Consider the following 16,416-nt stretch of genomic DNA (forward strand, 5'->3'; position numbering starts at 1 on the left):
TATCACAACGTGTGACATCCCGCTTGTGGCAACACGAACAAAAACAAGAACAACGTTGGTTGGAAACTTTTGCTTGCAGTTATAAGGGGCTATAGCAATGTGAAAAAACCGTGGTGGTTATGATGTTGCTAGTAAAGGATGCTGTGGCGGACAAGGATGATCAAAGGTGGTTATTGTTGTCGTAGACATTGCTCTGACTGCAAACCAATTGGCTCATGTAGGGCACCAATGTCCCATGGAAAGTCTACTTGACCATTAAAGTGTGAGAGACTAAGAAAATTAGTTAAACAGGAAAAAAAAGGTCATGATTATTACCATGTTTTTTCCACCCTGAAGAATAAGCATCTGGTGCCACCGACATCTTTAATTTTAAGGGCCAGTTAGTTGTGATCAAAACAACAAGGCCAATAATTATCTAAAATTTTAACTAGGAAATGTATATAGGTAGTACTCTCATGGTGGTGGGGCATAACATCATTTCAATTTTAAACCATTGGACATGAGTTGGGAAACAAAATCATGTGATGCTTAATGAAATATGTCTCTTAAGAAACCCATTTGCAATTCCTCTTCACCACTCATTTCCAATTGATAGGATTAGCCTTACAGATATTTCTTCTCTCCATTTCTATATATTCACATACTGAGATTACTACCACAGTTCAACTTGTTAGTACTCCTCCCTTATTTAGAAGACCCTGAAAGAGTTCTTGAAAAACCTTATTTTCCTGCCAAGGATATAATATTTCAAAGAAGTCATGGGTTTCATCCGTTTGCCTGCAATAGCAAGTGCTAAGCGAGTTCTGCGACGGGCTCTTCTGACAAGAACAGATGTCCCAAAAGGCCACTTCACTGTTTATATTGGAGAGATGCAAAAGAAGCGATTTGTGGTTCCAATATCATACTTGAACCATCCTTCCTTCCAAGATTTACTAAGCCAGGCTGAAGAGGAGTTTGGATTTGATCATCCAATGGGTGGTCTCACAATTCCATGCAAAGAAGGCTCATTCATCGATCTCACTTCTCGTTTGAGTTGTTCTCCATAGAGGAGCAAAGAATGTTGAAAATTTTCTTGCTAACAAAATCTGACACTCAAGCTAGAATTGAAGGCCAAGGGGGCCAAATTAAGTCAATCTCTCCAATTTTGTAGAGTGGGGAGTGGCCAATCAGATGTAAATATTTATCTCCTAATGGAGTCATGTGAATGTAATGAATGTATTTCTGCTCCTTTAGATTCCAATATAGTTCTGTTTTATTTCCTTGCATTCTTCAATGGAATTTCTTTTATTTTTTCATGTGTGGGTTTGATTGGGGAATTAAACTACCCATTTACTACATTTAGGGGACTAAGGTAAAGCAAACGTTCGAATATTGATGAATACCTAATCTGTCTAACACTACTTGAAAACCTTTCTTCTGATCAGACGAATCGTTCAAAATGTATCTGGATATTGAACTTGAAACCACATGTCCCCTGTTTGGAATTTGAAATCTCTTGCTCTAGTTTATGTGGATAGGAGTAGACAGTGAAGTCTTAGATAGTTACTCTTACCATCTGGTTGTAGATTTAGGTTTCAAACACATTATACCCTACAAAGTCCCAGAGAAAACATTGGCATCTATTGACAGATAATCACATAGAGTACTTGTTTTTCAATATAAGTTCATGCATCGGCTATATTACAATTCACTCTAACCTGTACAAGTTGTTTTGGTAAATTAACCATTATTTTTTATTTTTAATTGAATTGTAACTTCAAATGTTCCAATCCTGAGTTTGATCAAGTATTCCAATTTATACATTTGAATATTGGTTTAGTGATATTCAATGTCCAAGTTGTTAAATGTGGTGAAATCTTGATAATGGAAAAAAAATGTGAATTACTAAATGCCTTATAAATTATAACGATGGATTAGATTGCATCTACAGTGTTGAATGTATGTATGAGTCAAACTCAGTCACCATTATAGGTGAGCTAAATGCCTCATCTGATGAACTTGGCTTATCACCTTGTTGACAATCAAACTGATAAGTTAGAAGCTGTAATAGAAAAACTAAAAACTGTCAAAGAGAATTAAGGTATATTAGAAGAAACTAAATGATGTCTCTCTTTATAGTTGCTCACCATTAAGGTATATTAGAAGAAACATTTTCTTAGAGGAGGCTCACCATGCTCATCTAAGACAGCCAAATTTTAAGATAGGAGAATTTTAGAGTAAACTCATGCTCATCATTATAAAATTCTAGAGCCGGTCAAGATTATACAATTTGAAAGACAAAAGGAAAAAAATTTCTATTAAATGATGTATTCAATGGGAGAGACATTTTTTTATCACTCTGCCCGCTTCTTTACAATAAATAAATTTTTTTTTTACAAGGGATGAGAACAATCCTCTTCTTAAAAATTGGATTTTTTCGATATAATGGTTAGCCACCCGTCTTAAACTCTCAAAAAAATGGTGATCAAAAGAGAGAAAAATTCAGGGGTGCCTTCATGTTTTCTTGGTAACTCCTTTGTTGTTGCTTACTTTGTTCTTCCACCCCTTTCACAAGGCTTTCAAACGAGAAGTAATATCGATGAAGGTTGTTTCTTTGCATGGAATTGTAAGACCACCCATTGGATGATTGAACCCAAACTCTTCCTCAGCCCAACTTAATAAGTCTTGGAATGAAGGATAGTTCAAGTAAGATACTGGAACAACAAACCGCTTCTTTTCGGTCACTCCGATGTAAACTACTAAGTGTCCTTTCGGGACATCTGCTGTGGCCGCTACTTGAGATAATTGGTTTCTGGTAAGAAGAGATTGTAGTTTGAGAATCTGCTTGGCATGAAGAACCATGGAATGCAAACGGACACCCATGACTAATCTTGCAGTGAAGAGAACGAAAACCAGAAAAGAAAAAGAAAAAAAAGAGAGATATTAAATTAGCTTGATAGAGGAATAAAAGAAAGCTTTAGCGATATGGAGGATGCAAGTGAAGACTTGGAGTTGGAAGGCAAGTCTAGTATCTCTGTATGTATATATAGAGTGCCGATATGTGTTGTTAGCAATCCATTCAAAAGGAGTAATAGGTGGTGAGGAGGCATTCACAATTGGCTTAGCTTAGGGACCTACCTCATAAAGCATCACATGGCTTTGCTCATCTAATTCAACTAAAATTCCTCCCTAATTCTCTCTCTCTATGTAGAGTTCTTATCCATCCATCTATTCATGTTGAAGCAGCACCACATGCATTTGAATCCATAATTCAAATAAAAACTAGAGCTCCAAAACAGCCACCTTACATAAAAGAAAACATTTACATGTGATGGTGTTGTATGTACAAACAAAATGAGCACGACATCTTTGATTTGAAGGGCCAGTTAGTAGTGTTCCTAAGACCACTAATTATCTAAAATTCCAAGTGGGCAATGTATAGGTTGTATTAATTCTCAGGGTGGTGGGGCCTAAAATGTTGCAACAAATGAGAACACTGTGATCATTTCAATCCAAACCACTAGGCATGAGTTGGGAGACAAAACCATGTGATCCCTCGTGAGATATGTCTCTTAAGAAATCCATTTGCAATTTCTCTTCACCACTCTTTCCAATTGAGTGGATCAACCTTATCGACATTTCCTCTCTCTCTATTTCTATATATACATATTGAGATTACCACACTTCCAACTTGTTAGAGCTCTCACCTCACCTTGACCTGTATGACCCTGAAATAGTTCTTGACAAACCTTTTTTGTTCTGTCAACGATAATATTTCATAGAAGCCATGGGTATCCGTTTGCTTGCAATGTTAAATGCTAAGCAAATTTTCCAACAGTCTCTTCTAACAGGAACAGAAGTCCCTAAAGGCCACTTCACAGTTTATGTTGGAGAGACACAGAAGAAGCGATTTGTGGTTCCAATATCATACTTGAACCATCCTTCCTTCCAAGATTTATTAAGCAAGGCTGAAGAGGAGTTTGGATTTGATCATCCAATAGGTGGTCTCACAATCCCATGCAAAGAAGACTCGTTTGTCATTCTCACTTCTCGTTTGAGTTGTTTTTCATAAAGGAACAAAGAATAGTCCAAGTACAGTTTTAGACAAATGAGACCAAATTAAGTCAGTCTCTCCAAATTTTGTAGAGTGGGGAATGGCAGTTAGATGTAAATATTTATCCTCTAATGTAGTTGAGGGAGTGAATCTAATGACATATTTTCCTCCTTTAGATTTTAATTTGATACTCTTTTTTTTCTTCCATTTATTCAATTGCAAATTTTTTTTCTTTGGTGGAGATGTGGTGAGGAGATTAAACTACCCATTTACTTGATTTAGGGGCTTAAGGCAAAATCACGGATCGAATATTGATTAATATATAATCAAGTGGAGTAGTTGAAGACATCTCAATATACATTGAACTTGATTCATAGATCCCCAGTTTAACATTTTAAACCTCTGCATTAGTCTTACATAGTTACTCGCACACCGTGATAATCTAGATTTAGATTTCAAAAACACAATATTCTTGCTATTGTAATGCTCCCAAATTTACATTTAATCTTACTAGATTGAATAAAATTATAAATTGAGCAACTCCAATGACCACTAATTTGCTTTGTAAAATTAAAAAAATAACATTGTTTTCAATTATCTTCAAAATGGCCTCACTTGCTATTTAAATTACAAAAAGACCTTTACAATCCTAATCAAATAATCAGTTTAGTTGATTTTCTATAATGACAAAACTACTCTTTTATTATATTTTCAACAATTTGAAATAAAAGTTTAAATTTTTTAATTTATTTATGGGTAAGATGGACTTGAACCTGGTTAGGGTTCAACTCGTCCGAGACGAGATACTGTGTTTTAAAATGTAGAAACATTCCATAAACCCTCCGAAACCCCAAATAACAAACAGAAACAGAACAGAGCCCTCAAAAGTTCTCATGGCACACCGCCTAACTCGTTACTTCTCCTCCTCCTCTTCTAAGTTTCCCTTACTGTGGAGGACTGAAATCGAATCTTCCACCACCGTACAAGTCCTATCATGGGGCCGAGGTGGCTCAGGCCAACTCGGTGGAGGCATAGAAGAAATCCGACTCTACCCTACTCCTGTTGCCTCTCTCCTCCTTCCTTCCAATTTCCGCCTCTCCCCTACACCCGGCCTCCTTCCACCGTCCGATCCATCATCATCATCACAACCGTCCATCATCGAGACCAGCATCTCATGTGGACTCTTCCATTCTTCTTTACTCGTTGATGGAAAATTATGGATTTGGGGGAAAGGGGATGGTGGCCGTCTTGGGCTTGGTCACGAAAATCCCGCATTTGTCCCAACTTTGAACCCTAATCTTGATTGCATACGAAGCATTTCTCTTGGTGGTCTTCACTCTGTGGCGCACACCACTCTTGGCGATGTCTTCACTTGGTCAGTCTAACCATTCACATTTCACAATCGTCTTTTATAACTTGGTTTTCCGTTTTGTTTATTGAGTTGACCCACCCGAGTCATATTGTCTTGGTTCAACTCGAGTTAAAAGTATTTTTATTAATGCATATTTGTATTCAAGTAATTTTATATATATATATATATATATTTTAATGAAAGAAGGTGGATTAGATTTTATTTAGTCACAAGATCATAATTTTATTTAGATAGTAAATATTTACATGATTATGAAATTTATTATTTTTATGAAAATACAAAGACCCAGTTGACTCAGCATCGATCAAGTCATATTGGATCTTGGATGAGTCAATGTGAAGGCCGATTCACATTCCGCTAGCTCATGAATGATACCGAGATGATGTGAGTCATTTCGGTCTCAAGAGGATTTTTTAAACCATATTTTCAATGCAACAAGTCTAATGCTTCTTAAGATCATATCAATTTTGATTTAGTTACTGTTATTATGTTAATTTGGACTTTTTTGGATTTGCGGGTTGTAATGACTCTATTGTGGGATGAAGTTTGCAGGGGTTATGGTGGATTTGGCGCGCTTGGGCATTCAGTATATCATAGAGAATTGCTTCCTAGGAAGGTGAAGGAAGCTTGGAATGGAAAAATATGCCAAATCGCAACTAGTGGGACTCATACTGCAGTTGTCTCTGATTCGGGTTTGTTTATTTCATTTTTTTTTTTAAATTTATTTTATAATTTCACATAAAGAAATTTGTTACCATGTTTCTCGACAGTTCTTAAAAAAACAATTTTTTTTTTGTAATATCTTATGCTCCTTTAATTTGAAGGAATTGTAAGGTTTTTTAAGGAAAAGAGCACTGTTGCAGGAGGTCCATTATTAGTATAATGGGTGCTTTGTTCTTTTGGTGCCGGTGTACATTGTATTAATTTTTCATGTAATGCAGGTGAACTGTATGTATGGGGTCGAGATGAAGGGGATGGTAGATTGGGCCTCGGTGCTGATCGTGGTCCGGATCAGGCTGGTGGACTTAGTATCCCCTCCAAAGTAAAGGCGTTGCCTGTATCTATCGCTGCTGTATCTTGTGGGGGATTTTTCACAATGGCATTGACTAGAGAGGGACAACTTTGGAATTGGGGAGGTTAAGATCTATTTTGTCTCCATTACTTTGTTCTGTTATGTTGATTTCTATAGGTGCCTTTTTTTATAATTTTTTTTTTCCATTGATAAGAACCCTAGTTCATTTTGAGTTTTGAAGATGAGATACAGTTCTTCAATTTTATACATGTACTTAACCACTCTTGACCGTAAAAGGAGATGGATTGCTTGGGTGGCTTCCATTTAGCTAATAGGTTTTCTCTATGCATGTGAGACAAACTTGGAAATGCTTCTAAAATTTTAACTCTTTGGCATTGGTCACTGGGGTAGAACTGATTACATGCTGGATTAAAGCTCATCCACTGTTTGGATTGCAGGGGAGTAAGGGGTGAGAGAGAGATGCCATCCACAAAAGGCAAAAAAATTTCATACATTTTGTGGGAAAGTTATTTTCTCAAGAAAAAAGGTTTTTCCACCTTACTAGATTGGATCATACTCATTCATGGAAATCCATCCCTTGCCCATGCAACCAATCACACCATTATGGCTTTTCATGTATCTAGGCTACCATGTTCAAATTGAAAAATATTAATGATTGTTGTATCAAGTAAGCATGGGGTTCAATTAAGTACTGTATTTAATTTTTTCATCTTTAATCAAGAACTGACACGTCGTCACTATATGCATCATGCAGCAAACTCCAACTACGAGCTAGGAAGGGGTAATAAGATTGGTGGTTGGAAACCACAACCAATTCCTAGCCTTCAAGATGTTCGTATCACTCAGATAGCAAGTGGTGGATATCACTCTCTAGCATTAACTGGTAAAATAATAAAGTTATAATTCTATTTTTATAAATGCTTTATATTTTACATAAATTTGTGTGCCTTAAATGTTAAACAAGCTTACTGTGATTTTATATACTAGAGATTGTATCTTTTTCTCTCGAGTTTTAATTGTCACCTAATGCTTGTGTTGGGTTTCAGATGAAGGCAAAGTACTTTCATGGGGCCATGGTGGACATGGTCAGCTGGGTCATTCTTCTATCCAAAGTCAGAAGGTCCCTGTGGTGATTGAGACTTTAGCTGCCGAACGCATAGTCTATATTGCTTGTGGAGGTTCCTCTTCAGCTGCTATAACTGGTAAGAATTGTAGAATCAGATATTTTCTTAAATCTACATCTGAGATGGTTCTTGTCCCTCAATCCCAAACTGGTCATTATTACCTATTACCGATCTTTCAAATTCCGTAAGTGTATCCAGTTTCCCATCATGATATGAGTACATGTACAGTATCAAATTTGGATATCATCATTATCTGTCTGTTTGAGCTTTAGGCTTATATTTCCTCCCAAGCCAAAACAGAGGAAGGATTCTTCAGGTTGACAGTTGGAATTACGAATCAGCCAACCATTAACATGGATCAAAACTTATTGATTCTGACTCTTACTAGGGCATTCTCTGGAAACAACACACTACACCCCAACTCTGGTGTGGTGGCAAGTGGACAAGGGTTGGATGGGATATAGATAAATGATATGCTATAGCAATGTCAGGTTGATAGGCAAGGGTTCCCACACCAAGTTAGACAAGTGCAAGTAAAGAAGTTTGTCTATGAAAAAATGATCTATTTGGCTACTTGTAAAGTTAGGGAATGTGAAAGGTCAGGAGTGGGAGTTAGTTCATTTATTAAGGAGAGTTAATGCAGCATTTGTGCATCTTCATCATTGTTTACTCCTTATCCCAATTAAAATGAGTTCATATCCATTTTATGATATTGACATCATTTTACATCGATTGTCAACCTGACATAACCTTTATTTTGACTTGGGACCAACATTGCAATTCTAATGCTTGCATGGAAAAAGTTGTGTTTGTCTAAGAAGAATGATGATTTGAGCTTCAGAAGCTTTAAATCAATGAACTCGGCTTTGTTGGGAAAGTGGCTATGGAGGTTTGGAGAGGAAGGTGAGAGTCTTTGGAGGAGTGTGATATTGGAAAATTTTGGGGTTAGTGCGAATGAGTGGGAAAGTGGGCCGGCTAGAGATTCATATGGTTGTGGGGTTTGATCTTGAGAAGTCTCCCTTTTTTCAAGAAAAAGGTCAAATTCAAGGTTGGGAATGGGGAATAAGGTAAGGTTTTGGGAGGATTGGTGGTGTGGGGATGGTCCACCTAAGGATATTTTCGATTTGTCTTTGAGAAAGGACAATTCATCTCTCTTTTTAGAACCGTTGGGAATGTTTGACATAAATTGGAACTTTGGCTTTAGAAGACCTTTTAATGATTAGGAGTTGGAAAGATTGGGAAGCTTGATCTATTTAGTGGAGAATTATCATATGGAAACTACTTTGGAGGATCGAAGAGTTTGGGGTGGAGCTAGAGATGGGAGGTTTTTGGTCAAATCTATGTACCACATCTTAGTTCCAAGGAGTTCGTTGACCTTCCCCCATACGTTGGTGTGGGGTAATAAGGTGCCTTCAAAGATTTCGACATTTATTTGGTTGGTGGCATTAGGGAGATTACCTCCCTTGGACCAATTGATTATAAGAGGCTTCATTTCTCCTAATCAATGTTGTTTGTGTAATTCGGCAGCGGAGAATTCAGATCATTTTTTCATTCACTGTTGGGTGGCTTCTTAGATTTGGGCACATTTCTTATCTCTCTTTGGCATTGTGGGTTGTTTGCCCCACTCGGTCAAATTGCTTTTGGAATTGTGGCTAACTTGTGGAGGCTCTTTTTCCTTATCGAAACGGATTCTTTGGTACTTGATTCCCTTTGCAATTTGTTGGGGTATTTTGAAAGAAATGAATAATCGTATCTTTGAGGGGAAGGAGTGTGTGTCGGAAGACGTGGTCTTATCGATTTTGGGCTTGGTGTTCGCTTGGAACAAACTTTACAAGGAATACAAAGGAGTTTTTTTCGAAGATTTTATTGTTAGATGGGATGGGATATATAGTTTGGCGTTGGAGTAGTTTGTTTGGTGTTTTGTTGTTCTCTCTTTTCCTTTGTTGTGCTGTTTTTGTTCTTGTTGTTTGGGTTGGTCTTCTCGACCCACCCCCCCTCCCCCCCCCCCCCCCCCCCCCTCTCCTCTCTTTAATAAAATTATCTTTATCCAAAAAAAAAAAAAAGGTTATGGTGGAAGAGGTAAAACCTGTCTGCTGAATGGGCATGGGAGCATATATGAAGGTGATGGAAATGCTAATGATGGGTAGGTATGATCATGGTTCAAACTTTCATTCTGTTTTGGAATATTTAGGTGGAACATTTCAGCTTAGGCAGAGACCAAAATGAAATATTGACCTCAAAACATTGATTGTTTGGGATCTTAAAACATTGGATGAGACCATTTCAATTTTTCTTCTGATTGAACCATTGCCTCTAATTGAAATTTTAAACCTTGTATAGTGATGGGGGAAGGTTTAATAAATAGTGTTGAAAGTGTTAGAAGAATAAGTGATAAACTTCTATCAACTACACTCCTTTTAGTAGAGGAGATGGTTAACTTTATTAGCACATATGCACCCCCAAATAGGATTGGATGAATTCATTAAGATGAATTTTTGATAACATGGATGACTTATTGTAGGAAGTTCTATATGGAGAAAGGAAATTTGTGGGAGATCTACATAGTCATGTATGAAAAGATTGTGGAGGATACTGATGGTGCATGGAGCACTAGGGTTTAGAGAAAGGAATGAGACGGGCTTACAACCCTTGAATTTACATGGTGTACAATTTGTTATTGTTGAATATACTCTAGAAAAGGGAGGAACATTGAGTGGCTCTTAAAAGCGGAACAAGTAGAAATTAATATTTGTCTTCTAAGAAAGAACTCCCTTTAGATATGCAAAATCATAAGGTTATCTCTTGAGAGGACAACTGTGGTAGGTTGGTGGTTATAGATGTTTGCATTAAACGGTGGATCTAAAATGGAGAAAACGTAGTTCTGCTTTGGGGGAAAATTTATGAACAAAAATCAAATGTAGGATGAGTTGTATCAGAAGCGTAGCTAAAGGAGTTCTTGGGAAATATAAATGGAAGTCATGCACAATGAAATCTTAGCTGAAAACTAGAATTGAACAAAACTTTGAAAGATATAGAAATGTTAAAAAGGAAACAATAAAGTAGTTGGGCAAAACATATGGCTTTTGGTGATTTTTACAATAAGTACCGTATAAAAGAGGGTGAGAAGGATATTTTTTACCTTGTAGAGAAAAAAGGGAAAACTAGAGGCATATATCAAGTTAGACATTAAAAACGAAAATCAAATAAGTTGGATAAAGTTTGAATCTTTTCTATAGAGGTCAAGATGGATGGGGAGAACTCACAAGGCGTTTGCATCTCCAATCAACCAAATGAAAAAGGAGTTGGGGGGCGGGGAGCTGATGTGGTTAATCCTTCCAATAGTGTTTCACATGTGGTAACTAATTTGCTTAGCAAGGCTTACCCCATTGGGGTCTCCCTCCACTTGGAAACCCAACGTTTATGTGAACCCAGGGAAGTCCTTGGTCACAACTTTGAAAATATGGTGTTGGCCTTTAGAAAACTAAATGACCAATGCTAAGGAACATTATAGCATTGTCGCTGCTTGGATTAACACAATCTCCATTGTTCATTTGGTCTTCGAGAGGCCAACACAAGTATGGTGGATATTACTTCAAATCATAATTTGTAGCCTGTAAATTGAAGGATAAGAGTAAAACCAGGAGCATATTTCAAAAGGGTCCTAGAGCAATTTATTCAAAGGTCCTGGGAATTCAACAATGGGAAACCCCCTTCAATTTCCCATTTTGTCCATTGCGGGTAGATGTATTCCTCTGAACATTGGTCTGTCTTCTAAGAACAAAACCTCACATGGCGATGAGCTGAGTAGGTTGGAAGGTACTGAACCTATGGATGTCGTTTTTTCGATGATTTGATAATGAAGGCCGAGCCTTGATATCAGTCCAACCTTTTAGAGCACCCGTTTGCAGTTTCAGTCCCAGTTTGGCCTTCTTCCCTGAAAAACAAAGTCTCCGATGCCAAAGTTAGATATACCAGGCAATTTTACAGAATTTCTTATATCTTTTTGGTTAAGATTCCATCCCTTTGTTACGTATTCCTTCTTCTCTTTATAGAATCCCCTTTCTTCTTTTTCCGTTTTTGTTCTCATCTTCTTTCCTTCTTTGAAAAGGTAAAATGCCCCCATCCCTTGGATTTAGGAGTTTCCTCAAAGTATTGCGCTTGAATTCAGGGATCTGCGCACCATATTCTCATGGGTTGTTATTCTCCCAGATCGCATCCGACCCATATTGGTTTGGAAGCGAGAGCACCCGAGCCTTGTGAACCTTGAGACATTCTTCCGATCCAATCTGTTTTATCCTATTGGTGAGGATTTTATTCCCCCACAATGCCTCCTCTCGGAAGGTCATGAGTTTTCGAGAAATCCCGTTGTACTACTCCGAACGATGCTTTGAACTCCATGGTACTTAATCTCGATATATGGAAGTTTATGTATTAAATGGGTTGCGTGGTCCCAAGGTGCACATTTATTAGCTACTCTACATGTCGTCTACTGATAGGGCTGTAGTCCTGCACCATCACCTCATTATGCCGTTCATTAAATACGACTGTTTGACATTGCAAGCGGTTGGTTTTTCTGGAGCACCTCCATAGGTTGGGCACAGGACGCATGGCATTTGGTCGCCTCATTCTTGGGGCGCAATGATGGTTATTACAACTCATAATGTGCTCTCTCTTCTAGGAAACCCTGACCCTAGGATTGAATACGAATCTCAATGATACTTTTCTTATAAAAAGACCTCTCTTCCCCTCATTTCTACTTTTCTCTGGTTTCCTTCGTCGAAGTGCTGCTGGTTTTCTTCACTTGAGTTTCTTAGTCCAAGTTTATTTTTCCTTCTCTTCTCGCTCAAGATACCCTTTTTGCACCCTCTGTCTTGTGGTTTTCATTGTTTTTTTCTTTCCTTCTTTTTCTTTTCCTTCCAAGAAACCACTAGACTTCCATGGGTAAAAAATCATATACTCCTGCTAGGCCATCCATGGATGAATTTCGAGCCGCCTACTCCATTCCGGAGTTTGTGGCTACAAAATGATGTGATTTCCCTGACCAACATGAAACTTGGGAAAAAGACACGACTGTTGTCTTCTGGGGCTAGTTCAAGGCTAGACTCAGGATCCCCCTATCCTTACTGACCTATGAAGTCCTGAACTTCTACCACAAGGCTCTTAGTCAAATGACAGAGAATTTCTTCCGTTTGATTTTTATGATTGAGCTGATGAACTCCCGACTCCCTGAAGGACATAAGGTTGGTTTAATCGACATCTGTGTCCAATACAAACTTTCCAATGCCCCCAAAAGGCCCGGATTCTTCTACCTGATGAAGAGAAAAGGTCAGGAAGTCCTTCTTCAACTTCCCGAGACAAATAAGGAGTGGTTCCTGTACCCCGTCAGGCGCCACTCCTATTCTTAAGAATCATTATTTCAATTGGACAGGTAGGTGTATTCAACGTATTTCCTTTCCTCGATTGCTGGATTTCTCACCAATAGGCTAACTTACTTTATCCTTGCAGGTGTTAAAAATAGACATCTTCCCCCCACTCCTGTTCTTGAAACCATCCTCGCTAACTAGGAGTTTAGGGAGAAACTTACCTTCCTCTTGCCGGCCCTTCCTCTCACTACCCTTCCCAGATCAGGAGAGGGAACTTCTCACCCCCGTCCTCAGACATCTATCCTCTCCTCCACTACCTCCTCGTATTTTTCCCTTGGGAATTCTAACTCAGAGTCTGAAGAAGAAGAGATGGCATCTCAACTGGTCACTTGGAAGCCTTCAGCGCACTAAGAACGAAGTAACCGAATGCCATACGTCCCGTGCCCAACTTATGGAGGAGTGCCACGTAGAGAAAAAATCAACCGCCTGCGATGTCAGACGGCCGCATTTAATGAACGGCATAATGAGGTGACGGCACAGGACTGCAACCCTATCAGTAGAAGACACGTAGAGTAGCTAATAAATGCGCACCTTGTGACCACGCAACCCATTTAATGCATAAACTTCCGTATATCGAAATCAATTACCATGGAGTTCGAAGCATCGTTCGAAGTAGTACAATGGGATTTCTCGAAAATTCATGATACTCATGACCTTTCGAGAATGGGCATTGTGGGGGGATTAAGTCCTCACCAATAGGATAAATTAGATTGAGTCGGAAGAATGTCTCGAGGTTCACAAGGCCTGGGTGCTCTCGCTTCCGAACCAATATGAGTCGGGTGCCATCTGGGATAATAACAACCCGTGAGGATATGGCGCGCAGATCCCTGGATTCGAGCACAATACTTTAAGGAAACTCCTAAATCCAAGGGATGGGGGCGTTTTACCTTTTCAAATAAGAAAAGAAAATAATAACAAAAACGGAAAAAAAGGAAAGGGGACTCTATAAAGAGAAGAAGGAATACGTAACAAAGGTATGGAATCTTAACCAAAAAGATATAAGAAATTCTGTAAAATTGCCTGGTATATATAACTTTGGTATCGGAGTCTTTGTTTTTCAAGAAAGAAGGCCAAACTGAGAGTGAAACCGCAAACAGGTGCTCTAAAAGCTTAGACTAATATCGAGGTTCGGTCTTCATTATCAAATCATTGCAAAAACGACCTTTACAAAACCCTAAGATTGTTAATCAAATGTTCTTGGAAGAAGTTTCCATGAGCGCACTTGGGTTGTTGGGTCAGTATCTCCGCCCTTTACGAAACCCTGGTGGAAGAGATGACGTCTCCTAAGGTGGGGATTTAAGCTATTAGTAGGTGCAGTCCCTTGACACAGAGACTGGTACTTCTCCATATAATTATCGTGAGACCAGAGTAGACACTCTAAAGTTGTCTTCCTGTCTTTAGTGGCATGCGTTTAATCAACCTAAGTCAACTTGCTCGATTCATCTTGAAGGGTGGCTTTGGAAGTCTTTCTCTGGCCTCATCGCTTTGAATTTTGTTAATCATGATGTTGGCAAGTCTATGATCCCAATGGGCCTTTTCTCTAAGGAATACGTGATGTGGCTCTAGAGTGCACAATAATAGGTGGTAACATAACAAAGAATCAGTGTAAATGTTTTGATATGTGAAGACCTTCGATTAATTCAAAGTGCGCGCTGATCTATTCTGGAACAATTTGTTATTTGTTTAGTACCCTATGGACTAGGGCACCAATCTTAAATCAAGGGCATCTTCAAAGGCTATAAAATATTGTCGCATGGATCCAATCCCTCTTCTTTGAATGGATTGGGAGTGTGTAAATGAGTTCTCAGCCATATTATTTTTTGATAGGTGGGAGCAGGTGGATGGGTTTTGATCCCAAGTACGTCTTATTACCACTCAGACTTCACCTAACTGAGGTGGCACCTTCCTTGAACCATATTATCTTATAAGAAACAAAGCACGTTTTAGGGGACAGTGTCCTTGGTCATATTTTAGGAGAATTTTTGGTGGGTGAGAGAGGTAGCCCCAGGAGCAGGGATGGCATAGGTCGCAGAGGCATAGGCACGGGTGTCATCATGCATAGGTAGAGGTCTAGGCAGTTTACCGAGAGACACCTACTCCGGCACTTACTCCGAAAGGTTGTCCTGCGAAGCACATCCTCGAACCTATCTTTCTACACTCATTGGGCCCTCGGATGCCAATCTCGGACTTGACTTTAATTGTAGACAATTCTTCCTTACTAGTCGAAGAGGCATCTGACTTTCCTATTGCTTGAAAGCCCCAAAGATGATTCAGCTGATGCCCTGATGCTATCAATGCTTTGGCATCCGCCCCGAACCTGAAGAAACATAGCCCCATTATCTTTTTATCTATTCAACCTACTCTCTCTCTCTCTCTCTCCTCAAAGCCACGATATTATGCTGTCAAAAAGTCTACAACCTTAGTGATTACATATTAAAAACTATATTTAATAATGTATTTCTATATTCATATAAAATGATATATGGGGCTCTGAGTGTCTGCAAAGACTGCCTTGAAATATTTGATTTTAGGTACCTTATCTAGTTACAATTACCTTTTTTTTTTTTTGGGGTATAGTGCTGAAAATCTTTTCATGGTAACGGCAGATAAAGGAAAGTTATACATGTGGGGAAATGCAAAGGATTCTCAGCTTGGGGTTCCTGGGCTCCCTGAGGTACAAACATTGCCTGTTGAAGTGAAGTTTCTAACTGAGGATGATGGATTAGGGCCTCACCATGTCCTTTCGGTTGCAATAGGAGCATCTCATGCCATGTGTCTGGTTTCAAGGTCCGGATGCCAGAGTTGAGTGATCCTAACTACACTTCAAATTGAGAATTCAAAGCTGTCCCTTGGAATGGAAATGCAGATTCACGATACAATCTCACTTGCAACTATATGAGCTAAGTTCACACAAGTGAGATTGGTTATGTAGCAGCGTGGGGTCACTGACCATAGCAAAAATGCATCCAAGAGAGAGGAAGACAAACCATTCAACTAATAGGGGACAGAAGCGGCTTCATAGGAACAACACGATGTTGAGTGTTCAATGAAACTTCATTGTAGAAACAAAATACTATTTATTCTACTCTTTCTTGTCTCTCCAAGGGGAGGGATTTTTTATTAATCTAAGCATTTCGAATGACAGGGCTCCTCTTTGAATGCTAGTATCCTTACAGCTACACTGATTGGATTGATTTAACCTTCAAATGAATTGCAATTTATCTTTCATGTCCAAAAAGAATTGTTTGTAATTTTATGGATCATTATGTCCAGAGAATTGTGAGAATTACTACTGATCTTTTGTTCCCTAGTCCATGACTTTCTAGTATACCATGTTTTCGAAAAAAAATTCCACTATGGTTAAATGATTTTTTTTGGAAATAGCAAGACTCTACCATTGGATCATATTACTTTTTCATTGTGATTTTTGC

General features: G+C 38.6%; 3 protein-coding genes and 1 pseudogene across 4 annotated transcripts; 3 read left to right on the plus strand and 1 right to left on the minus strand.

The window, feature by feature from the left end:
• Positions 1-269: 269 nt before the first annotated feature.
• LOC147411032 (auxin-responsive protein SAUR24-like) lies at positions 270-2,681 on the plus strand. The gene has a single exon (XM_086443638.1). It carries the CDS (start codon positions 759-761, stop codon positions 1,044-1,046), a length of 288 nt encoding a protein of 95 aa, XP_086299764.1. The 5' UTR covers positions 270-758; the 3' UTR covers positions 1,047-2,681.
• LOC147411033 (auxin-responsive protein SAUR21-like) lies at positions 2,548-2,862 on the minus strand. The gene has a single exon (XM_086430729.1). It carries the CDS (start codon positions 2,860-2,862, stop codon positions 2,548-2,550), a length of 315 nt encoding a protein of 104 aa, XP_086286855.1.
• Positions 2,863-3,660: 798 nt separating this feature from the next.
• Positions 3,661-4,240, plus strand: LOC147411034 (auxin-responsive protein SAUR24 pseudogene; annotated as a pseudogene).
• A 537-nt stretch (positions 4,241-4,777) lies between these two features.
• On the plus strand, positions 4,778-16,271 carry RUG3 (Regulator of chromosome condensation (RCC1) family protein). Of its 2 annotated transcripts, none has more exons than XM_086443617.1 (6): positions 4,778-5,408; positions 5,958-6,097; positions 6,347-6,541; positions 7,193-7,321; positions 7,485-7,640; positions 15,592-16,271. In XM_086443617.1, the coding sequence occupies exons 1-6, from the start codon at positions 4,927-4,929 to the stop codon at positions 15,789-15,791; spliced, it is 1,302 nt and encodes a 433-aa protein (XP_086299743.1). In that variant the 5' UTR covers positions 4,778-4,926; the 3' UTR covers positions 15,792-16,271. The 2 variants fall into 2 exon arrangements, with proteins under 2 accessions (XP_086299743.1, XP_086299752.1); XM_086443626.1 differs by having other exon boundaries at positions 5,256-5,408; positions 5,951-6,097.
• The last annotated feature ends 145 nt before the right edge of the window (positions 16,272-16,416 follow it).

Source organism: Akebia trifoliata, chromosome 1 (genome assembly GCF_017979445.1).
Source record: "Akebia trifoliata isolate Shusen 1 chromosome 1, ASM1797944v1, whole genome shotgun sequence".
In the NCBI taxonomy this organism is placed as follows: domain Eukaryota; kingdom Viridiplantae; phylum Streptophyta; class Magnoliopsida; order Ranunculales; family Lardizabalaceae; genus Akebia; species Akebia trifoliata.